The sequence below is a fragment of the Porites lutea genome, chromosome 14 (assembly GCF_958299795.1).
Source record: "Porites lutea chromosome 14, jaPorLute2.1, whole genome shotgun sequence".
Classification (NCBI taxonomy): Eukaryota; Metazoa; Cnidaria; class Anthozoa; order Scleractinia; family Poritidae; genus Porites; species Porites lutea.
Genome location: NC_133214.1, coordinates 8,382,588 through 8,407,364, shown reverse-complemented (window position 1 = coordinate 8,407,364; position 24,777 = coordinate 8,382,588). Strand labels below are relative to the sequence as shown.

The 24,777-nt window shown below is 38.1% G+C and overlaps 1 protein-coding gene across 1 annotated transcript in view; it reads right to left on the bottom strand.

Moving 5' to 3' along the window:
• Nucleotides 1-1,443: 1,443 nt before the first annotated feature.
• LOC140924171 (nephrocystin-3-like) overlaps nt 1,444-24,777 on the bottom strand; it is a 48,152-nt gene continuing 24,818 nt past the window's right edge. Inside the window, exons 12-33 of the mRNA XM_073374198.1 lie at nt 24,064-24,305; nt 23,027-23,129; nt 21,736-21,818; nt 21,554-21,608; nt 21,305-21,388; nt 16,825-16,986; nt 16,149-16,249; nt 15,739-15,861; nt 15,314-15,414; nt 14,495-14,574; nt 13,609-13,730; nt 12,826-12,904; nt 12,249-12,289; nt 11,093-11,156; nt 9,871-9,998; nt 8,872-8,991; nt 7,663-7,714; nt 6,824-6,892; nt 6,250-6,281; nt 5,742-5,835; nt 4,146-4,271; nt 1,444-3,203 (exon numbers count right to left, since the gene is read on the bottom strand). Coding sequence (XP_073230299.1) covers nt 3,015-3,203; nt 4,146-4,271; nt 5,742-5,835; nt 6,250-6,281; nt 6,824-6,892; nt 7,663-7,714; nt 8,872-8,991; nt 9,871-9,998; nt 11,093-11,156; nt 12,249-12,289; nt 12,826-12,904; nt 13,609-13,730; nt 14,495-14,574; nt 15,314-15,414; nt 15,739-15,861; nt 16,149-16,249; nt 16,825-16,986; nt 21,305-21,388; nt 21,554-21,608; nt 21,736-21,818; nt 23,027-23,129; nt 24,064-24,305 — 2,250 coding nt within the window. The 3' untranslated portion in view covers nt 1,444-3,014. The remainder of the gene's footprint in view (nt 3,204-4,145; nt 4,272-5,741; nt 5,836-6,249; nt 6,282-6,823; nt 6,893-7,662; nt 7,715-8,871; nt 8,992-9,870; nt 9,999-11,092; nt 11,157-12,248; nt 12,290-12,825; nt 12,905-13,608; nt 13,731-14,494; nt 14,575-15,313; nt 15,415-15,738; nt 15,862-16,148; nt 16,250-16,824; nt 16,987-21,304; nt 21,389-21,553; nt 21,609-21,735; nt 21,819-23,026; nt 23,130-24,063; nt 24,306-24,777) is intronic.

Here is a 24,777-nt window from a genome sequence, read left to right as displayed (position 1 = left end):
GTTTTCAGTTCTTTTTTAATACAGTCAATACATTTTATGAACGTCCAACTTTAAACTGATAGAGACAAAAAAAGGAAATGTTCTGTTTCTGTGATAAAAGCATAGTTGGAATTGCTTATCTCTTAGCACTACTATTTGAGTACACACACAGCCACAAAACATTTTTCCGCCAATGAATCCCAGCCAAAAATATGTTTCTTTCAACCTTCGGGGATCTTGAAAACGACGACCTACTGCATCTCTTTCTCTTCATGCTTAACAGTCTCAAGAGCCTTGTCTTTTTATCCATAACATAATCAAAAATATATCTTGGTGTTTGGTAAAGAAGAAAATTTTTGAAGAAAATGCCAATTTCTGAGCAAGATCATGGGTTAACCCCTTTGGAAAAAGGTATATTTTTCAACTATGCGATAACAATTTTTAGTGGTCTAAAACGTCTTCTCTTCTATGTAGAACAAAATCAAACAATTTATCTTAGAGTTTCCCAAAGAAAAACAACTTTTCAAGAAACTACCAATATTTGATCAAAATAATGGGCTAATCCCTGTGGAAAATGCAAATTGTTCGCCTATGTTAAAATGACCTTGTTTTTTGTAGTTGAGAGAGCCTCTGTAATATCCAATCTGGCCTTATTACAAAGAAAAACAAACTGGCATGACATTTTAAATGTTTGACCAAAAAAACCCCGAAAAATGGAGCTATGACAAAATAACATTTTTATGATCGGGGAAGCCTTTTTTTTCCTTCTAAAACATTAGGAAACAATGCTTCAAAGAAAAACAAAGCGGCAAGAAATTTTAATTTTTATCAAAATCATGGGTTAACCTCTTTGCAAAGTTGCAAATTCTTCGACAATGATAAAATGACATTTTTATAAGCTACGAAGCGTACTTTTCTAAATAGAAAATTAGGAAGCAACTTTTTTAGGCCTATTTAAAAGAAAATCAAACTCGGATGAAAGTTTAAGTTTCTGACTAAAATCATCTGTAGCCCTTTTCGAACAATGCAAATCTTTCGATTATGTTAAAATGACATTTACTGTTTACAAAATTATCAAACAATATAACTAGGCCTATTTTAAAGGAAAAATAACTTGAAATAAATTTCAAAATTTAGATTTAACTTAGCAGCTATCCCCTTGTTTTAGTGAAGAAATCGTATATTTTTTCGCAAAACCAAAGGCTTGGAAATTTCCAGTAAGAGGACCATGTAAAATTGGGAGGCTAGTTTCTCTCTGGGATAACTGTAAACATTATTTGTAGCCTAATTCGTGCAAAAAATACTTAATTCTGTAATAGGTCCTTTTAATAATAATTAGTGAAGAAACACGAGGTAGCCCCATATCACCAGTTGACTTCGTGGAGTTTATTCAGCAAATCGCGAGGTTGAAGTCTCTTTCGCCTTGAGGTTTCGAAATTAAAGGACAAAAGAAAACGCAAAGTCCACGATAAAAATGTTTCTTTATTTTCTTTGATTTAAAACAGCGTCATTTCTTATGTATAAACACTAAAATAATCTGCTTTGTACTAATTGTAACATTTCTTAATTTATTTACAAGCTTATATAATTTGTATAATAGTCTTAAAAATGGAAAATCATAGGTATTATTTTCTCATGGAAGAACCCCTCACCTCACAACGACTGAAGAAAAAAAGTATATATATATATAATTTGTATAAATATAACCTCTGCTTTGTTAAATATACAATAAAAACCAATATAAACCCATTTACTTTCAAACTGAGTCAAAAGAACTTTTTAGCTTTTATATTTTGTTTTACTAACGTAGGAATTTGCCTTTCTTCTTGCATAAATAATGCGTAAATATGCAAATTTGATGGAAGCAGTTGGCTTAAGCATTATCACAGGACCAACACAGGAACTACATTGGGGAAATTAAACTTACAAACAAAAGAGGTCTGCTGTGCAGGTAGGTAACGTCCTGCAATGTAGTTAGTTATACATTTTCAGCTTGCAAACAGTTGGCTTAAGCATTATCACAGGACCAACACAGGAACTACATTGGGGAAATAAAACTTACAAACAAAAGAGGTCTGTTGTGCAGGTAGGTAACGTCCTGCAATGTAGTTAGTTATACATTTTCAGCTTGCAGATGCATTTCTGTGACCATTCAAACGAAAGCTAGTTATTTCTTTAATACTGACTAACATACTGTACAAGGTACTTCTTTTATGTTAAAAATTAAATTCAATATTTTAATATATATATATATTATTCTCTCTTTAGCAAAAATAAGTTCTTATTTGTCTAATAGCTTGAACTTTTTTTTCGTCTTTTATACCCCACATTAACATGCATCTTCTCTAAACTGCTCTCCAACGAAACAGTTCTAATACCTAAATATAGTCTTACAAAATGGACCATTATTTATGGAACTAAATTAATGGGAAGACACGTTCTAGCTTTTTAAAAAGAGCAAAGAGCTTGACATAGCCCGTTCCTACCACTCCCCTAAGTCAACACTTTGCTCTGAGTGAAAGGCTTAGGGGAGGGGTAGGTGGGCAGTTTCCCAGAAACGGATAAGCCCTTTCTAAGTCTCGAAAGATGTGCCACTAAAATATTCTTTAAATTGAAAACACTGTATAAACAGTTTCGTACATAATTTTTCTTATAACAGACATTCATACCAACGGTCAACTGTAAACGACTATAAAATACTTTACAATGGCTTAAACCAAGATGATTATCAAGAGCTAGTCCCACGCATGAGAGAATCGATTCACCCTTCGTCAAAAGAAGAGCGCCGGAGACCCTCAACATCTGGAATTTGTTAACAATAAAGTAACACCTAACAGTCATCCTTTAGGGCAACTTCCCCTAATTCTAATTAGTGCCAAGCATTTAAGCGGGAAAAGGGAGGCGGCGGTGGGGAGAATAGCAATGACTCATCACGTGCTTCCCACTGAGGATGTAGGTTTATGCATTTGGCATTTTTTACGCAAATCACGCACTCCTACCCATAAAAAGAGCTACAGTGAGAAGTTTCTAACTTCTTACATGGTACTCGATATTGACAATACCCTGGATACACTGTCGTGAGCATGTAAAGCTGCTGATTGCTTTCCAGGGCTGTTGTTGCTGATTAAACTGAGAGAAGAGTGGCGAGAAAGACCAGGATGTGGTTCACGCTCTTTTATGTCATTGGCCCTTTTGTACAGATGTGCTGCTTTCTCTGGTGAGCCCTGATAGAAACACATTGCACTTTTATAGAACAAACATTAGATAATTGTCTCCCACTATTATTGAACAATATTTTTGGAATGATCTTCCCTTTCCATCCGCTATGAGTAAAGAATTCCGCGTTTATAGGAAATACTCTAAACCAAATCATCACAAAAACTTCTTTGCATCCCTGAAAATTTGAGAAAAATCCCAAAGCAAGCTTTTAAGAAACAAATACGCAGTCTATTACTACTTGATCTTCAAAGACAGGATAGTTATGCTGATATAGACACCCTTATTAATGAAATTAAAAAAAGATCATCTTAAAATTCAATGTATTGTAACCTTATTTATCTACTTATTTACATATTTATTCAATTTTATTAAATATTATTTTTAACCTCTTTTTCCTTGATGTTGTAAATCTCTTTTATTTTTCTTGTAAAATGTCTTTTAAAGGTATCACTTCACGTATGTAGAGTACCACACTGCCTGCCTCGAATAGCGTTAGCTAAATGTAGGTAGTGTGTATGTTTAATGTATTTCATTGCTTTTAATAACGTTGTTCTTGTTGTTTAATTATTGCTTATTCCAATACCAAAATTCTAGCTAGATTGACTTAAGAGACCACACTACAAGGGTCAGTCTACTTCTCTTGCTCTTATCGAACAGCAGTGTAGGTCCTTTTATGTCCCTATTTAATTAAATTACAAGGAAAGGGGGAAGAAACCCACGCTCACTAATGCGACCATCTAAACTGACAGACGGTCTATAACAGCAGCCACCATAACTTTCCTATAGTTTTAAAAAAATGTGATTGGCGATCTGAACCTGCGACTTCAGGCTCAGCAGACTGGACTCTTCCGACTGAGTTAACCGGGTGGTGGTTTACCCCTTTTGTAACTCTAATGGAATGCAAGGGTCCTCTGAGGTAAAGCATATTACAGCGAAAGTATACTCACCAGGTCATACAGCAGCTTAGCAAGATTGACGAGAGTTTCAGCCACACGTGGATGGCTTGTACCCAGCATCTCTTCATAGATCTGTAGAGCCCGCTCGTAGAGTGGTAACGCCTCTGACTGTCTGTTCTGTCAATCAAAACAATAGAAAAGTTTCGAACTCGTTCACTGCCAAAAGTAGCTCAGGTCAACAATCAAGAAAATTTCCGAATGTTATTGAGAAATATGCTGAAAAACAAATGGAACCATGTGAAAGTACTGCTCAAGAGGTTTCATTTGAATGGTCACACCCTAGGATTTCATGCACCAACTAAAAAGTTTGAATTACATTCTAAATAAATGATGCCATGTGAAAGTACTGCTGAAGAGGTTCCATTTGAATGGTCACTCCATAGAATGTCGCCCTCAGACTCAAAAGTTAGAACTACAAACTCAATAGATAGTACCATAAGAAAGTACTGCTGAAGAGGTGTCATTTGAATGGTCACTCCATAGAATGTCGCCCTCTGACTCAAAAGTTAGAACTACAAACTCAATAGATAGTACCACAAGAAAGCACTGCTGAAGAGGTTTCATTTGAATAATCACACCAAAGAATTTCATCCAGAGACTCAAAAGTTAGAATGGCGACGCTGTGGGAGTGAAGGGGTTAAGACGCTGGTCAATAGCTTTTGCCAAATTGGTGGCGCATCAGTCTATTACAGATCCTCCCTACCCACTTTGGTCTCTTTCAGGACATAAATTCGGTACATTACAAAGTTCTGGCCACTTAGAGGTTGCGCCTGGGAGCGGGTCGGTTTTGTGTTAAACTGCATTCTAGGACTATATACACTAGAGATACGTTATCGCAAAAACCTCGGGAGGATATAGAGGGTCAGCCTTAAGAATAGGGCAAACAAGGCAAAGGGTAAAATATGATAAAAACAAAGCAAACAACTAAAATAATGCACAACAAAGAAAAAGAGTTTCGTACCACCGGTATTCAAACTGCATCATAAACACTAGCTGATCGCGTATCAAGTCCTATACCACTTGGGCTGCGCTAAGATCTACCCAGTCCAGGAAAGGTTGGCCACACCAAACGTCCCCTACTCTTTTCGACAAGTGGTGTGGGTTCTTTTACGTCTCACAAGAACCAAATAAATGAAAGTGCTCTGAGACGGGACCTACAGATTTTCGCCCTTACCCGAGAAGAGTAGAAAGTCTAACCATTTGTAGATGTCATTACAAAGGCATCACTTTCTTCTCAATCATTTAAAGACCCTGAGTGTTGGTCCGGCCGGGGTTTGAGCCCACGACCTCCCGCTCAGCAGACCGGCACTCTCCTAACTGAACTAAACAGCAGTTTTGGGGGACGAGTTTTGACCCAGAGATCTGTCAGCCAACAAAAGAAGGGGAAGCGTCACCAAACTGTCCCATAGTGCAATGGGACAATATAACAAACCTGTCCCACTAACAACCTCAAAATGGAAAACATGCAATCACATCATTGGAACATGTATAAGGGCTCTTTACAAATCCAGAACCTCACAAAGCAGCAAGAGAATTTGGAATCTGGGCTTCCTAAGGTAGTCAAATAACTACTGTTACATTGTTTACCTGAAGACATAAAACAACAGCAAGGTTGTTCAGAGCTGTAGCAACGCTGGGGTGTGATTTACCAAATGTCTTCTCTCGTATTTCAAGGGCTTGTCTGTCGGGTAAAAGAAAGGCACGACAGAATCAGATGAAAAAGCAAAACAAACTGGCACTGAATTGTTTACATGTAGTTTCCTGCTGACTACAACAGGACAGTTATAAGAGGCATCATTTTTTTTGTAACGGGAAGTCCTGGGAGCTCACAAGAGAGACAACACAAATTTTCGAGAAAGCTCGACAATGGAAGTACTACAAATAAGTCAGAAAAAAGAAACAAACAAAACAAAATGGAACAGAAGATAACAACTTCCTGTCGGTAAAAGAAGTGACCATGGTCACTTCTTTAGCAGTGTACTGAAACATTGTGAACGTCAGTGTAATTCCACCACTGACACTCTCCTTTTTCTTTTTGTAATGAGACTTTTTGGACTATTAATAATGGCGACCGGGAGACAAAAATGTTTCTTACCTGTACAAAGGTTCTGCATCAGTATATTTACCCTGTCAGTAAAAAATAATATTTCATATTACCATGAAGGTTCTGTCGGAGTACTTAGGTACATAAAGACATACAGCACCTATTACAAGGTCTTGTAAAAGTACCTCACAAGGCTTTGAGAGAACAATAGAACCAGAAAAACAACACCCACGTTTAAAATTACCTTTAAGTTACCATCTTTGTTTCTTTATTACCATCGGTAAAATCTTGACATTACAGATCTAAGCAGCATATAAGAGGCCCAGTAAATATACGTGGCGTAGTGGCATGTTACTGCCATTTTGGATCACAGGGTCAAACATCGAGTAGTAACCACATACCATTTTGACTGTGGGCTCATGTTATTCGTTTCGTGTGATTTTTGCTGACCAAAAGGGATATTTTCACCCCCTTAAAGTTTTGTCACGGCCCCAGTTTTTCAGGAAAAGGGGCCCTGGGGCACCTCAAGTAAAAATCGCAGTGAGAACTCTGAAATTGTGGGTTAAAGAGATACAGTAATATTTCACTATAAGCGGTAACCAGAAGGAAAAGATGATCATCATACCTGTTTTCTGTACAATACTGTCAAATGTTTAATGGTAGAGGCCACACTGCTATGGTGCGGTGGAAAGGCCTATTAAAAGAGACATCATAATTACATAAATTATCAAAATAATTATGAAAACAATTATCAATTACCGTCAAACTCAGAAAACCGTGAACACCTGAAATTTTTCAGGAATGTTCATTGTGTAGTGACCAATCACAATAAAGTTCAGAACACGAGAGCAAATCTCAACACCACAAACTAATTACCGTTGCTGTTTGCGGTTTAGTTTTCTCACGCCTGATTGGCTTTTCCTCGTAGCACGATAATATTCCATAAATATTTCTACTGTTCACGGTTTTGAGAGTTTCACCGTAATATAATAAACAAAATATTAATTCTTACCATTTCCTCAAAATATTAGAGAGTGTTCAAACTACACGAGTCTTTACTATCCCAACATCATGAAATGACGATCACTATAATCTTCTAACCCACTAACGAGCTTAACATTTGTTATTTGTCCTTATGGTTTCATCACACAATGCTCGCTCGACATCTCTGATAAGACGTAAACCGAATACATACAAACCTAATGAATTGCTTAATGCTTCTCCCTCTCCATAGCTCACTTAATGGAAACAAAACTCGATTTTTGCACCTTCTCCTTCACATTCTTAATATTGTACTTTGAAAACCAAGAAATGTTTACATGATGGCGGTGTGACCTTCTTAGCAGTGCGAACTCATGGCAAGGGCTACGACATTTATACTAGTGCAAAACACATACCAGTATGAAGGCACCCGCTTAAAAACGGTAGTTAGCATGGCAGTTTCACAACATAATTTTTCCCCACCTTTAATCTGATCTGATAGGCTCTAACATAGAGTGGTTCTGCTTTGTCATACCTGAAACAAACAATAAAGCAACTTACTGTTACTACACTACTACTCTAGAGAGCAATTAGCTGGAAACGTCCGAGGGGTAGAGGGTCACTGGCGAACATACATCTACCACCCACCAAATAATAGCCTCTTCATGATCGAGCACCTACTGTTACCAGGGTTCGTACAGATTTTTGGACCCAAAATTCAAGACTTCTTCCAGACTTTTCTCCAAAACGATAATTTCTTTTTCCAGCCTCAAGGTTAACAAATAGGCGATCAATAGAGACATAAAAAAAACGCATGGTGTGCTGCAAACGCACGGGCGAGATTGAATAAGATTTGACCAAAACAGAAAACATTTCACTTCTAAAGCACTTGTTGTAGCTTTGAAAAACCCCAAAAAAACAAACTCAAGACTTTTTACCATTTTTCCAGACTTAATCTCCATTTTCCAGACTTTTTTTCCGGCTCTGGAAAACTGCTGGGCAAATTTCAAGACCTCCAAGAATTCAAGACTCTGTACAAGTTTTGTGTTACGGGTGGCCATCTTAGTTTCCGAGTCTAGCCTGGGGATGAGTTCAAATCTACCAAAGGGGCGGGGAACGTTTTGTGGTTTTCACCCCACCTATTAAAGGTTTCATATAATAAGCAGAGTATTTTTTCGCTGACTGCATTTCTTTGCTAAATGGCTATTAATGACTTGGAGGCGAGAATTACGCGTGTCTTATTCTATGAGCAAGCGCTAAAACACAAGAAAGGGAAAGTGAAAATACGTCAAGGCTGTGTAAAGTTATGTAGTTTATAGAACATTTTTTTGACAATCTTTTAGTTGGGACTTTCTTCATTGCATATAGCTTTAGCAGAAGTGTAAACACCTAATTGCACTAACGTTGTCATCCAAAAGAAAGAAAAAAGAAAAAAGAAGAAAGCCAAATAGAAATTAATTAGCCATGCAAATTACGTTTTGATATTTTGATAATAGTTTGAGATCAACTGAGTTGAGAGTAGGTAAACGGGCCACTGTAAAGATGTTTTCTGCCTCATGCTTTCATCAGACCAGATCTCTGAATGCAGTAAGGAAGCTTAATTTATTCCTATTTAGCTTTCTTCAATTCTCTTTTTTATTTCCGATACCAAAGTTATTGCAATTAGGTGTTTGCAAGTACATCATCACTTACATCTTCTGATCATTATAAAACGCCGCTAGGTTATGAAGAGATTGGGCAACATCCGGGTGATCAGGACCCTGCAGAGACTCGCGCATCTCCAACGACAGGTGAAAACATGACCTGGCAACTCTGTTTCAAAGGACAGAAGGAAAGGGTAGCATGTTATCGTCTAAAACGCATTATCGATTTAAAAGCTGAAGACAAGGAAATGGTGCACCTGGATTTGTTTGGATACCTGGTACAAACCCTTCAGCTTTTTGCTTCCTGAATTTCTCCTTCAAATCATTTTCTTAGAGATGTTTTAACACACAAACACTCAAAACGGAGTTTTATGTCATACATCCAACACGACAGGCAGTGTTATATTTTTAGTGTTTCATTTATGCAGACTCTGAGAAGTGGGTTAAAATTAACAAATAACAACTTTCTATAGTCTATAGTCTTACGACCATAAAAATTGGGCCACAATGTCAAAATGTCTGGTACATTTCCTTTACAGTCGCTGCACGGCTACGATGTGGAAAGTCCTTACCGGTATTTCACGTTTTATGGAGAAAAAGAACAAAAAACAACAATAATTTTATGTTTCTGAACTTGGATACTGTTCTTTGGAATTAAATTCCAGAAAAAATATGCCAACATTTTACACACTGGACATGCCAAAATTTATAGTGATTAAGTTTGAAAAAGCGTGAATTCAACTTTTAAAGGGACGTTTTGTGTATTGCCGTCACGGTAGAAGTTGCTCAATTAGGTCCGGTTCACACATTAAGGTTCGAGTGAGAAAGAAATCGTTCTGGTAAAAAAGATCTTACTTCTAAAGAAAATGACACGATTTCTGCCCAAACAACAACAACAATAACACTTTACTACTGTATAGTGCTGTGAAGTAAACATTTCCAGTGAAAGGAACCGAGTTAAGATCCAAGTTACGGTGCAAAGTAGACTAACAACTTAAAATAACAGTAATTATAATTGCAGTCTGAAAGACGTGACACGTTTACTTACTCGTGATTATTTTGAAGAAAATTTAACACACCCAGCTCATTCAATGAACGTGCCAACTCTGGACTTCGTGATTCTCGAGCCAGTTCTTCTACCTGGAGAGTTTTCTTTTTCAAGTCGTTCGTATTAACCTGGAGAAACCATTTTCAAAACTTTAGCATCAACTTCACAGCACGTTGCATTTTGTTCCTTTTTCAACGGTCTTCTCCGACACATTTAGGAGGCAATTTGGGATTGTATTGATTTTGCAATACCACGCTCTGTCATTGGCTGAAAATTTTCGTGCTACGTTGTTAGCCAATCAGAGATAAAATCAAAACCAATAGTGATGACCTGCTCACATGCTCTTTCCCGCGCTAAATCAGGGCAAAACACTTTCTTCACACCGTAATTTTTAGGGAGTTATTATAACTCCAAAAATGGAGTAAACATTTTACGTACAGGATAACCCCTTTTTTGGGGTTATTTTAACTCCTTATTTAACTCCGAATTTGGGGTCATTTTTACTCCTGAAAAAGAGTTCTTTTTACGCCCAGTCTGGAGTTAAAATTACTCCGAAATGGGGTTACTTGTACTCCTTACATGGGTTGTTTTTACTCTTTTTGGAGTTAATTTAACTCTGAAAGTGGAGTAAAAATTTTAGGTACAGGATAACTCCTTTTTTGGGGTTATTTTAACTCCTCAATATCTGGGGTCACTTTTACTCCTGAAAAAGAGTTCTTTAAACTCCTTTTTGGAGTTAAAGTAACTCCACGAAAAATAACTCCACTGTAAGGAGTTAAATTAGCCCCACAAGAGGAGTTATTATAACTCCCTGAAAATTACAGTGCAAGATCTGATTGGTTCAAGTGTGGGTCTGACTGATTACTTTAATACCGGATTATGACGCGTAATAGAAAACCAATCAAGGTAAAATCAAACAATAGTATACGCTGCTAGAAATTGGACTCCATAAAACAAAGGCGCATATCACATGGCATCACTGCTGTATTCTCTTGGCGGAATTAGCTTTCAAATACAGCAAGAAAAGGTTGAAATATCCAAGCGTTTTTTGGATAAAATTTCTTACTTTTAGGGTAAACTACTGAGACGTTGTCACTAGAAACAACAAGAGTCCGAATAAGGGATTAATATGTATACTAAACTTCTTCATTTTTGTCGAAACACCTACACAGTTGCTGATCCTATAAAGAAACTAATCACAAGGATAATCCTGATGACTTACAGATGAGTTTGATTTCTGTTTGATTGCCTCTGCCTTTTTGCGTAAAGATCCTGCCATGGCATGTCTATAACAATAACGACATTTTTCATCCGATTAAAACTATGTGTGTGTGCTAAACAATGCTAGAAACGGATGCAAATAACTGCATGTTTTACTTAGGAATTTAAATAACACATAAATAACACGATGTAAAATATGAGATGTGCACACATCACCCAAAATAAATCATGTTTGCTTCCCAAAACTTTGCATAAGCATTGTCTTCTATTTTTCTAGGGACCACTGTAATACCGAGGAGAAATCAAAAACAAAGGTTATGCAAAGTTTTGGGGAGCAGACAAGGTGTATAATGGGAGATGTGCAAATGGTGAATAGGATAATACCTTAGCTCCTAGATCTTCTTAAAAATAAAAAAAACAAGCATGCAGCGCGAGGTCATTGATTTTAAGGAAGGCAGAGGAGTGAGGGCATTGTCCGGTTACATGCACTCTTCCATTGTTTTAGAACCAGAAAGTCACTATTGTGGCCACTGAGAAAGAGGGAAGAGTAGGTTATCATTTGTAATAATGACCTCCTGTTCCACCTCAGTGAAAGTGACCTGCTCTTCCATTTATTGAAAAGAATAACCTGTTAAAACCATTGGAAAGGTGCACTAATTGTAGTTCTAAGAGCATGCTTTCTGCACCCCAAAAGGTCCTATTTAACAGAGCGGACGTGGAGGGGAGGCGGGGACGGGGGAGAAGAGATGACAGAAGAAGGGAGGGAAGGCACACTTCACCCAGCCGGGGTCTCTGTACACCTAAGGGGGTTTCTTTTCACTCAAGGGAGCATAAATAGACCTAAGAAGGCACTTTCAATCCCTTGTGGGCTCCATTATAACCAAGGACCCTCACCATAAAATGTCGGCTTGTAAGGGTGCTAAACGTGCGCTGGCAAAAAAAAACCTTGAAGGCATACTGGATATGGATATTTTTAACTCCTGTGCATATCCACACGCAGAGTAGAATGAGAATCTTACACCTTTACACTGAACTTTGTTATGGTTTTACGATCACTAACGACGGATGGCACGGCTCACAAATATAATAATTCCCATTATCTTATTTTACTTGGAAAAAAAAAAGACAATTACGTTACATTTCCAGTTTAAACTTACTTCTCGAGCTTCTTGTATAAAAACGCCAAGCCTTCCAAATCCTGGAAAAAAGTTATCAAATAAGTATAATGCGACAAAAATTCACAAAACAGTAACACATTTGCTATACACTTTGGCAAGATAACAACTGAATTTAGAAATGCTGGTGATCGTGACTGGGCGATTGTTCTGGCAAAAAAAGTAAAACTTGAGCTCCATTACTTTCGTTAAAAAAGTTGTTCAAGTCTTCTTTTGTGTGGAAACTCCCAGGACTGTAAAATAAAACCGCTAACTTGACACCTAAATTTTTTCGAGTTATAGATCTGATAGTCCTCAATGAATCTTGGACCTAATTAGTAGCTCCCACAGATTCCTTTAATCAAACTAGCTACTGCATCATTGCATCTTTTTTTTGAAAATTTATTTTTTGTACATGTAAAATAAAGGAGTATGTGAATAATATAATCAAACGAATTTTATATTTTGCTAAACAGATAAACAAACAAAACAAAAGCTTCATTTCTTTGCTTTTGGGAATTGTTAAACTAATGAATTACCCACGTCTGTTTATATCCGAAAGCGAATTATTACTACTTACTTTAACAAGTGAAGGGTGGTCGTTTCCAAGAGCATTTTCCTTTATTTCTATGGCCTGTTTGAAGAACGCTTCAGCGGGACTACAAACGAAGGAAAGAAAAAACTCTATCATTTGGCCCTCTCTCCTTTCCAAAAACAAGAAGTAATGACACGAAATCTACGATTTACAGCGACAATTCAAATGTTAACCTAATTTGTGAACAACAAAACAGGGTCATTAGCGACATGTTCATACACTTACGTTCTACCACAAGTTTTGAGGACCCTAAATGGAATTTTTTAAACTTTTAACAAACATGTTCGAGATCATTGCGTATACGGATATGTGAGTAACAGACACCTTTACAATGTAAAACGAGGATGACTACAAGAACGAGATATTCTGACTACTAAGTAGTGCACGAAGCAGCGTCTGGCGGGAATATGCGATGGCTGTCGTCATTCTACTATGAATTTTAGCAAAAATGTGGTGATGAAGGAACAAGTAATCAAATTTTACACGTTTTATCACTTTGCGATCGGGAGAGGGGTTAACCTTCTTCATAAAAATAACGTAATAACTTTTCTGGTGTCTACCTTTTGAGAAGACGTGAAAAAACTGCAAGTATGTCAAATCTCGTCCTCGCCTCGAATCTAAAGGTCTCTAGGTTCTTCTAATCATATAACACATTCTCTAGCACTCGACTTCAAAAGATTGCTCAAGACACTAACTGCTATTTTAACAATGAAGTAGTTTCTTCTTCTAAGCAACTGTATTATTGCCACTACATCTCTTGCAACTTACGTGAACTTGCCCCACTGTGCGTTTAAACTGGCAAGATGATGTAACGACTGAGCCACAAGCGGGTGATCTGGGTCGAGGACTGTTTCTCTGATCTCCAGTGCTCGTTGAAAAAGAGGAGCAGCCTAATAACAAACAAGCAACACTGCTCATTACCCAAATACATCAATTTTCACGAGACACGGTGAGGTTGTCGGAACGAGTTGTTTCATTACCAGACGAAAGACTAGAAGAATGGACCAAACAATTTCTCTAGCCTTAAACACGTTAGCAGGTGTGTTTTAAACGGCCAATCGAAAAGAAAAGCTTTCGTCATGGCTCCCGATTTTGCTACAAATCTGTTTCGCTGAAATTTGTCTTAAATTCTCAAGAGATATGGACAAATTTCAAAACAGCGGAATTCCTTCTTCATTTCTAAGGGTAAGGGGATCCATGGGGCCACAGTCTGACCTGGCTTCTATAACACCCAATCCCGCCGGGTTGCCGGTAAACCATGGGAATACCAGCAGCATTATATCGCAGATACCAGTTGTTTTCAACTGGCTGCAGAAAGACAGTACAGGCAAATAGTCCAGTTTCGAATTAATCGCAGTCACTAAATAGAAGCACTGAAGACTCATTTATACAGGGTTAGCCTCGACCTAAAGCAAAATACTCACAATTCATGTTCTCAAACACCACAGTCTGATAGCGCGAAACTGTCCTTGGGACTTTGAACAACCCAAAGGGAATGAGCGCAGCGCAATTAGAAATATAGCAACATGAAGCTAATTGCGTCGTTTGATCCCCAGTGAAGTTTTTATTGGGATTATCTGATTTGGCTGATTTTGATGTCCTCAAAGAAAAATCAATCCACAGTCGTATGTTTTTCATAAATGAATCAACCAACCTGGCTTAGCAGTCCAAAGCATTTCAAAAATCGACCAACAACTTCAAACATCTCTGCTGTGGAAGCTGACAACTTATTTTCTGATAACACAAAGTAAACACAGAACGTAAACAGGGAGTGTTATACCAATAATTGTAAGCTACGAACATACTCTACAAGTATCACTCTTATCCGCCCCTTACAAGTAAGTATTGTAAACTTTATTTTTCTACTTATTTACATATTTATTCATTCATATTATTATCTTTTTTAACCTCTGTTTCCTTGATCTTGTAAATCTCTTTTATTTTCCTTGTTAAATGTCTTTACGTATGAAGAGTACCCACACTGCCTGCCTCGAATAGCTTTAGCTAAATGTGTATGTTTAATGCATTTCTTTGCTTTTTAATAAAATTGTTGCTGTTGTTGTTATGATAGCACATCGTTTTTACCCTTGATTAATACTGGGGGGTCTCTTAGCATGATATGAATATGATAAGTGTATATAAATAAAGCAAAAAACGTAAACGAGATTCGCAAAATAAAGGGGTAGTGGTTAGGAGTGTTTGTATTATTCTTTACTGTATAACCCTTTAATACCCAAGAGGGATCAGCGTCAAATTTCCCCTTGTAATATCACTGCATAATAAAACACACTGGTCATGAGAATTGAGGAAATGATCACACAAGATGAATCTGACTGATACTTCAACAATTTCTCCCAACTACTTCTATTGAAAATGATAGGGATAACAAATGGGACTTTGAATTCTCAAGGGTTTAAAGGGATAAGCATCTGAATAACAGCTTTAAAACTGAGAATAAAGGCCACTCCCTTACCTTCTTCCATATGTTTTACTACATCAATGTATTTCATTCCTAGTGTTGCTTGATCCACTCCAAGATAATGCCAGTAGTTTATAAGCTCTGAAAAACGTCCCCTAATTAATAAGAATAACAGGAGAATTTCTCAATGCGCTTTTTGCAATAAGTTTTTCATGTTTACTTACGTTATGCGCATGTTTGTTCTATTACAGCCACTAATGTGAATTTTTTAACATCATACTACTATCTCTAAAACCTTGTAATAATCTCACAATAGACAATTCCTGACCATGTTTATGTATCTATTGTACGGTTGTCATAATAATAATGGACCAAAACAATCAAGGGTTTGACATGAAAATAGGACAAAACCACAAAATCACAGGTAGTTGTGTGGCAGAAATTATTTTCTCACTGAAGCAGAAGGCATTCATTCCTACCTTTCAAAAATCAATTTAAAAACATCAGCATTCAAAAGACATTCTTTCAGCTTTTCCTCCTTACAAGTCTTTTTCAAACTCCACAGTAACTCATCTGTTACTCTCCAGGTTACATGGGAAACACTGAAATGAAACAAAATACACCATCGTTGAGGAAGCAGTGCTCATCTTAAACAGAAAAAATGGGAATGCAGGAGCTTTACTGGTAATTACGCTCTTCTTTGGCACATAAAACGTTTTTGAGTTTTGTGATCATTTTTTGGAGCAACAGACTAATTAATTACAAGACTAAGTGTGCTAATTTTCGCAAAAAGTAACTTTCACACTGCGTTGATTCTCTTAAATTTGGAGGCTAAAATTTATTCAAATTGGAGAACAAGTTTATAACATAACGTAAATGTATTCAATACCTTAATTTCTTCTCAAAAAAATTCATAAAAGCTTCTTCAACCTCCTTGTTTTCTTGCATGTCCTCGTGAAGTAAAATGGTTTGATTTACTCCGAGTCTGACCTGCAGAAAAAGAGCAAATGACATACTATACGCACTTGGACTGTACGGGGGTACAAGGTAAGAGTTAGTAAGTGACATGGAAAATGGTGGTGGATCGGGTTACTATCACTTGATTGAGCAGGGGTATCATCATGGAGAAATACGAGGCTTGCCAGTTTAACTTAGGCAGGGTTCGTACAGAATTTTGGAACCGAAATTCAAGACTTTTTCCAGACTTTTTCCAAAACAATAATTTCTCTTTCCAGACTCAAGGTTATCAACTTCATCTGTAGGTGATCAATAGAAACCTTCAAAAAATGAAGGAACAAAGCTTTTTCCATGATGCACTGCAAACGTGCAGGCGAGATTGAATAAGATTTGACCAGTACGAAAACAAATTTCAATAGTAAAGCACTTATTGTAACTTTCAAAAAACACAAGACTTTTTACCATTTTTTCAAGACTTTATCTCTACTTTACAGACTTTTTCAAGGTCTGGAAAACTGCTGGGGAAATTTGAAGACTTTTTTTAAGATTTCAAGACTCTGTACGAATCCTGTTAAGGATCTTTAAAAAGTCAACTCTGTTTTACTGACCTGTTCATTTGCAAACAACACCAGCCCCATCCTTGTCACAGTTATGCCGCTGTGTTGCAAAGCACTGAACAGCATTAGCCAGTCATACCAGGCAACAGGAACAAGGTTAAGTAGCTCAGATTCACTGATACCATTGCGAGCCGTCATAATATGAAGGAAAATCTGCACAATGCAACAGAGGGAAATTATGACCAATCATTGTATTAAGGATACTATGCTATACATTTAACTCTCGGATGCTTAAGGAAACTCATAAGCACACTGTGGTAAAAGCAATGGGGAGGGAAAGTGCAATTCCTTTTACTTTCCTTTAATTTCAATTTGAGTTAGCGTAGATGTATTGTCAAACTTTCACTAACAGCTATCTCCAAACAAAAGCAACAGTGGCCATGAAAGTTGTCTCGGCCATCAGCTCTTACATTTAGTGTCACGGATACTTCTAAATCAGAGCCGACTTTTCTCGGAACACAGCAAGCATTTCATTCCCCCAAACAGAAAAGTGCGCTATTACAGTCACCCTATTTCAATTTTCATTTCTTTTATTAGGGGATGATAATATAATAGACAGTGAGTAGTATAGGAGGGACCGGTTACTCCTCTTTTTTGCGGAGGATTCTCATTAGAGTGCGGAGGAATACATTAACGCCAATGACGTCATAACCTTTTGTCTTGATCTCATGAATAAAATGCGCAGGAATCTCATTAACTTGCGGTGGAATCTCATTAAGTATATCCAGTTTGACGGGTTTATCAATGATGTCATGTTCTATTTTTATCTTGTGGCGGTCATGGTTGGTATAACCGGTTTGACAGGTTTTAGATATTTTCGGAAGATGATGTCATATGTATTCCGGGGTACTATGATGTCATAGTTGTTTTGATTGGTTGACCGGAATTAGAAAGACGCTCATTGGCTGTCCCGTTTGACGAAGCATTCTGGTTGGTTGCCGTATTTTCATTGTTTGAACGGCATAAAAATGCGCAGGAATCTCATTAACTTGCGGTAGAATCTCATTAACATAAGGTCGTGTGCTATTTTAAATTGCTTTAGATTTTCTAGTTACTTAAAAGTCGATAGACGTCTTCGTTTTCTATTGGTTAGTTAGAAAATAAAAAAAGTTTTCATTGGTTAATTCAGAGTGCCTGAGGAGTAAAGTCAAACTTGTCTCTGACTTAAAATCACTGAGACGTAACGTAATTATGCAAGTCCTATTTCCTGCTGCTGCGATTGTCCTGGTTCCGGTTCACTGACTTTTGGCGGGCAAATCGTGCATATTAATGAGGGCAAAGACAAACTAGCTCTTGTCCTATTTGCTGCTGCTGTGATTGTCCTAGTTCCCGTTCACTGATTTTTGGCGGGCAAATCGTGCATATTAATGAGGGAAAAGGCAAAATAGCTCTTTTTTACACTGCAAACAATGTTTTACTTACCCCTCTCCTTTTCACAATTTTGTTATTTTCCTTCCGCAATTTTTTATTCCCATTTTTCCCTCCTCCTCCTCCTCATTTCTATTGTTTTCCCTCCTCCACCACCACCATCTCCGCCACATTTCTATTGTTTTTCCTCCACCACCACCACCACCTCCGCCACATTTCTATTGTTTTCCCTCCCCCACCACCACCACCGCCACATTCCTATTGTTTTCCCTCCACCACCACCACCACCACCACCGCCACATTTCTATTGTTTTCCCTCCACCACCACCGCCACATTTCTATTGTTTTCCCTCCACCACCGCCACCACCACCACATTTCTATTGTTTTCCCTCCACCACCACCACCACCACCACATTTCCATTGTTTTCCCTCCTCCTTCTCCTCCTCCTCATTTTTATTGTTTTCCCTCCTCCTCCTCCTACTCCTCATTTTTATCGTTTTTCCTCGAAAAGGCCAAGAGGCTAAAATCAGGCCTGGGCGTACTTAAGAGAATTCAGGGGTACAGGAGGGGTACAGGAAGGTTACAGTAGGGGTACAGGAAGGGTACAGTAGGGGTACAGTAGGGGTACAAGAAGGGTACAGGAAGGGTACAGGAGGGGTACAGGAGGAGTACAGTAGGGGTACAGGAAGGGTACAGTAGGGGTACAGGAGGGGTACAGTAGGGGTACAGTAGGGGGTACAGGAAGGGTACAGGAGGGGTACAGTAGGGGTACAGGAAGGGTACAGGAGGGGTACAGTAGGGTTACAGGAGGGGTACAGTAGGGGTACAGGAAGGGTACAGGAGGGGTACAGTAGGGGTACAAGGCCTGATTTTAGCCTCTTGGCCTTTTCGAGGAAAAACGATAAAAATGAGGTGGAGGAGGAGGGAAAACAAAAATGAGGAGGAGGAGGAGGGAAAACAATGGAAATGTGGTGGTGGTGGTGGTGGTGGAGGGAAAACAATACAAATGTGGTGGCGGTGGTGGTGGTGGAGGGAAAACAATAGAAATGTGGTGGCGGTGGTGGTGGTGGTGGCGGTGGAGGGAAAACAATAGAAATGTGGCGGTGGTGGTGGTGGTGGAGGGAAAACAATAGGAATGTGGTGGTGGTGGGGGAGGGAAAACAATAGAAATGTGGCGGTGGTGGTGGTGGTGGTGGAGGGAAAACAATAGAAATGTGGCGGAGGTGGTGGTGGTGGAGGAGGGAAAACAATAGAAATGAGGAGGAGGAGGAGGGAAAAATGGGAATAAAAAATTGCGGAAGGAAAATAACAAAATTGTGAAAAGGAGAGGGGTAAGTAAAACATTGTTTGCAGTGTAAAAAAGAGCTATTTTGCCTTTTCCCTCATTAGTATGAACGATTTGCCCGCCAAAAATCAGTGAACGGGAACTAGGACAATCACAGCAGCAGCAAATAGGACAAGAGCTAGTTTGTCTTTGCCCTCATTAATATGCACGATTTGCCCGCCAAAAGTCAGTGAACCGGAACCAGGACAATCGCAGCAGCAGGAAATAGGACTTGCATAATTACGTTACGTCTCAGTGATTTTAAGTCATAGACAAGTTTGACTTTACTCCTCAGACACTATGAATTAACCAATGAAAACTTTTCTTATTTTCTAACTAACCAATAGAAAACGAAGACGTCTATCGACTTTTAAGTAACTAGAAAACCTAAAGCAACTTACAATAGCACACGACCTTATGTTAATGAGATTCTACCGCAAGTTAATGAGATTCCTGCGCATTTTTATGCCGTTCAAACAATGAAAATACGGCAACCAACCAGAATGCTTCGTCAAACGGGACAGCCAATGAGCGTCTTTCTAATTCCGGTCAACCAATCAAAACAACTATGACATCATAGTACCCCGGAATACATATGACATCATCTTCCGAAAATAACTAAAACCTGTCAAACCGGTTATACCAACCATGACCGCCACAAGATAAAAATAGAACATGACATCATTGATAAACCCGTCAAACTGGATATACTTAATGAGATTCCACCGCAAGTTAATGAGATTCCTGCGCATTTTATTCATGAGATCAAGACAAAAGGTTATGACGTCATTGGCGTTAATGTATTCCTCCGCACTCTAATGAGAATCCTCCGCAAAAAAGAGGAGTAACCGGTCCCTCCTATACTACTACAGTGACCAGTGGGCACTTGATGTCGTCCAGATGGTGGTTTAGATATGAGATCTTATTTAGCATAAAAGTTTGCAAACTTTAGCATGAAGTTTTTACAAAAATTACTATTTATTTGAAAAGCTTTATCAAACACGCCACTCAGTGTTTATTCTAACATTCACACACATTAACCCATTCGCCCCTGAACCGCCCGTAACCGCCCGTGCGGATCCAGGTCCTTTCTACCCATTGTGACATCATCAGTTTTAACAGTCAAGGACCACTTTCTTCACTAACTTGTGCAGAGTGAAGAGATCTTTCAAACCATACCAGAATGAGCACAATTCAGTCAAGGACACCGGAGAAACAAGCAAAAAACCACGTGACATTGACCTGAAAATCTCCATGAAAATCTTGGTCCATTACCCACCTACCTTTCCATTCGCCTAATCCTAAGATCCTAAAAGCTTTCCTAAAAACTCTTCCCACCAAAATCAAGCCTACTAAATGCCCAGCAAGAGAAAAAAAAATGAGGCAAGAAAAGCAACAAAAGAAGGGAGGAGAGAAAGCGAAAAGTAAAAGTCAAGACTGCTGTGTCACTTTTAAACCCAAAAACTATCTCGAAATTTTGCTTTCTGCGCATGCCCGAACTTCGCAAGCTGATATTTTGCATCTGGATCAGAAGGCCGCGAAGTGTTCGACCTGTAAACCAGTTTGTGGTAAGTTTTAGCTCTTTATAGCACGACAGTGACCAGAAAATCACTCGACTAGCTTCAAAACGCGTTTTTCGGCAAAATCTCCAGGAGCGAATGGGTTAAGTCGGTCTTGAAAAACTTGGCTGTGCCTTGTTTTAAAACCCTCTTATTGTGGTTTGGATATCACTTGAAATATTGCGTGCCCAGTTTGACACAATTATCACATCACATACCTTTTTCAATATTCTCTCAGATAAAATAGGACTAAACTTTGTCGTAATTTGGCACAGAATGTGACAGAGCAGATCAAGAGCATTCTGTGAAACAAAAAAGAAGCAATCACTGGGATGTTTGCTTAGTTACAAAGCATACACAAAAACAAAGAAATCAACCAGTTCATCCAGTAGCTTTCTTTTTTATGCAGTGGACCTATGCCTGAAACCTATCATTTTGGTTGATAGTTTTTTTAATTCGTTACTTACTTTTTTGGACAAACTGGCTTCAAAGCAGTCCACGAAAGCTTTTCTATCTTTACATCTGAAAAAAGCAAAACACAAAGTGAAATCATCTGGCTACTATTAAAATGCAAATTAAATAAAATGTAAAAATCCTGTTGAATGACTCATATAATCATGTTACTGAGGAAAAATAAAAGACAACTTACTTTGCCAACTGACCGGCTAGTAAACAAATAAATCTTGGATTATATCTGCCTTCAGATGAAGTCTTTTCAAGCATATTATTAACCTGTGAATGTACAGTTAGGGAACAGGCCAGTTACTCAATATTGCCACGACCAGCTATGTCTTTTTTTATAAGAGTTAAATATAGTAGAACCTCCGTGTGCTATTACCTCTCGTAAGCGGCCACCTACCCAAAACACCAACATTTTCCCAATGAAATCACTCCAGTTGCAACCTCCTGTAAACGACTACCTCTCGTAAGCGAAGTGGAGAGGATAATAAAGTTATTTTTTTCCATTTAAATTTGCATAAAAACGGGCCTTACGTCTCATTTACTTCAGTAAGTCTAAGGAACACATCGTACCCTTCTTTCTCACATCAAATTGCCTTCCCCTGCCTACACCTAGCCTATTTTTCAGAGATTGTAGCTATTTATTGTATCATATCAACAGACAGACAGCACTAGTTAGTATACTCAATCAGGTCGTTAAAACAAGTCAGATTCATAACTACAGAACAAGATCTGTCTCTAGCGACTCGTTTTATGTTAAGTTCTCTAGAACTGATAAAATGTATGCCTTTTTCACGAGAATCGGTCCCCAAATTTGGAACTCTATTCCTTATTCGATTAAAATACTTAAACGTTTGTCCTTTCGTAAAAAAAATAAAGGAATTATTACTAAATTTCTTGCGGTCAGAGGATGATTATGTCGAAGTCTCCCGTCTTATTAAGTTATTTAATACTTTAGGTTAGCCTCTCTTCGTAATCGTTATATACTTGCTGCCTTGTGTTATGTTAGCTTAAATTCTATTTACTGTATAGTAGTGTCTTCACTGTTATTTAGTCCATCTATATATAAATCTTGGTTTGTAATATGTCTTCAGCTCCCCCCCTGCCTCGATTAGTTTATGAGCTATTTGCGGGTGGGAAAGTAATGTAATTAGTTATTTACCAATTGTCAATAAAATTTGTTGTTGTTTGTTGATGTTGTAAATTGCCAGGCAGGATGGAATATTGCTCTTTACGACTCTGAGCTAATTTTAAATTCTTTTCTCAAATAAGATAGAAACACAACATAGTTTACAAGTAGAGTTTATAATTGTACTATTTTATCCAGGTAAGCCTTCAATTGTCTTGTTTTCTCAAGGAAATGCAAGAGGATTTTGGCAATACAAAACCACACACTGAAGGTTAGAAAATTCATAATTAACGATAATGAACAAAAGCTATTTCAGTTAATTTCTGATTACAAAGCTGGCTATTTGACATACCTGTTCCTGGGGAATTCTCTGGCCATTTTGACTAAGACAGGCAAGCAACAACTCTGAACTTCCTTTTAAATCCAAAGGACAAAGTTCCAATGAAGACCAGGGCCTGAGGAGAAATTCAATACCGTAAAATTCCACATTAAAGCCCTGGGCTTACATAACTTCATAAGGAGTTTCGGGTGGGCTTATATCTGGGGGGGCATATGAGCGGAATAAAACCATTAGCTAGCTGTTGGCTCTGTTACCCCATAACATGGGAGTTGAACAGTTGTGTCTGAAATGAACAGTCGAACAGAACTCGTAGCGTTGTTATATACGCGTGAACATTTGTTTCTTTCTTTGGTATCAATATAATATTGTTCTAAACTCCACAGCGACTTTTTCTTGCCTATATAGAACTACATTAAAAATTTTGATGTTTGTAAAGAAACGCAAGAGAACTTACTTATACATTAGATAGGCTTGTAAACGGATGGGGGGGAGGGGGGTGCTTATATCCGGAATAATACCTTTGTTAGCAAATGGATGGGCTTCTATCTGGGGGGGGGGGGGGGGTGGGTTAAAACCAGGGGTCTTTAACGTGGGATTTCACGGTAGTATTTTTTCATGTTACTTTATTGCTTTGACTCTGCTATGATCTTAAATGATGGAAGGGAAATGGTGTTGGTGTTGATTTGGGATGATGGGGAGGGGGAGTGGGAGTGGACAGGAGTGGCTAGCAGCCAGGTCTGGAACCAAGTTTAAATGATTACCCCCTTTACCAAATTGGTTTAGGTTAGACTAAGTTCCCTGAAAAAGGGCATTAATTTTTGAAAGCACGTAAGTTCTAAATCTAACTTTTGAAATTTTGTTATTATGTCTCAAACACTAGGACAGGAAATTACCTATCCAAAAAACAATAAAAATTCAAACAATAATAATTCAAACAAAGTTAAGGTAAGGGCTACAAGCTATTTGTTTAGACCTCTTCCTTGGCGCAGGCACCTATAAAGATGCGCAGAGACAACATTGTTACTGGGTGCATTGGTCAAATTTACTACCTCCATGCAATTGGACAGGTGCTTTCCGTAACTGATAAGATAACTCTTGCGCCAACAGGCAGGGGGTCTAATAACCACTGCATATGGCCAGGAGCTCCTTGTAGTCTGTCTGCAGAGTCAATCACTAGTGTGACTCCACCATGAAGCTTTGATGCGGCTCTTTCCAGCCAACGTGGAAACTCCTCTTCTAACTGAACAGGGTCACATGTTACTGCGCGGGACGATCCCAACTGCTTCAGTAACTAACAAAAGACATTAGGAATAATGAGTATGATAGCAGCCTAGTTATAAGGGGTTAGAAACTATCAATAGAGACCTGTAGAAATATGGATTTTTCAAGTGACAGAGCAAACTGAAAACAATAGGGAGTCACATGACCTTGTCCTACTTGTCACATATGCAGTATGCAGTTTGGGTTTGAACCTCTGGATTCTCTTCTTGTGATAAGTGATCGAGTCTACTAGTTACATGTATGTGTCAGTTTTTTTTTGTTAAAACAATTTTTCCAGCTTAAATACAATGTAGAAATTTTTAAGGAATCTGACTCGTTTGAATTTAGATGTGTACCAGGAATGGAAAATCCACCATGGTGCCTACGAATAAAGGATACAGTACTTTTAATTAACAGTCAAAAAAATTGCATAAAATGTTTGTACAAGAAAGACACCAGTCTGGTAGCAGCAGCCATTATTCTGTTCTGCGGGAAAAACCACT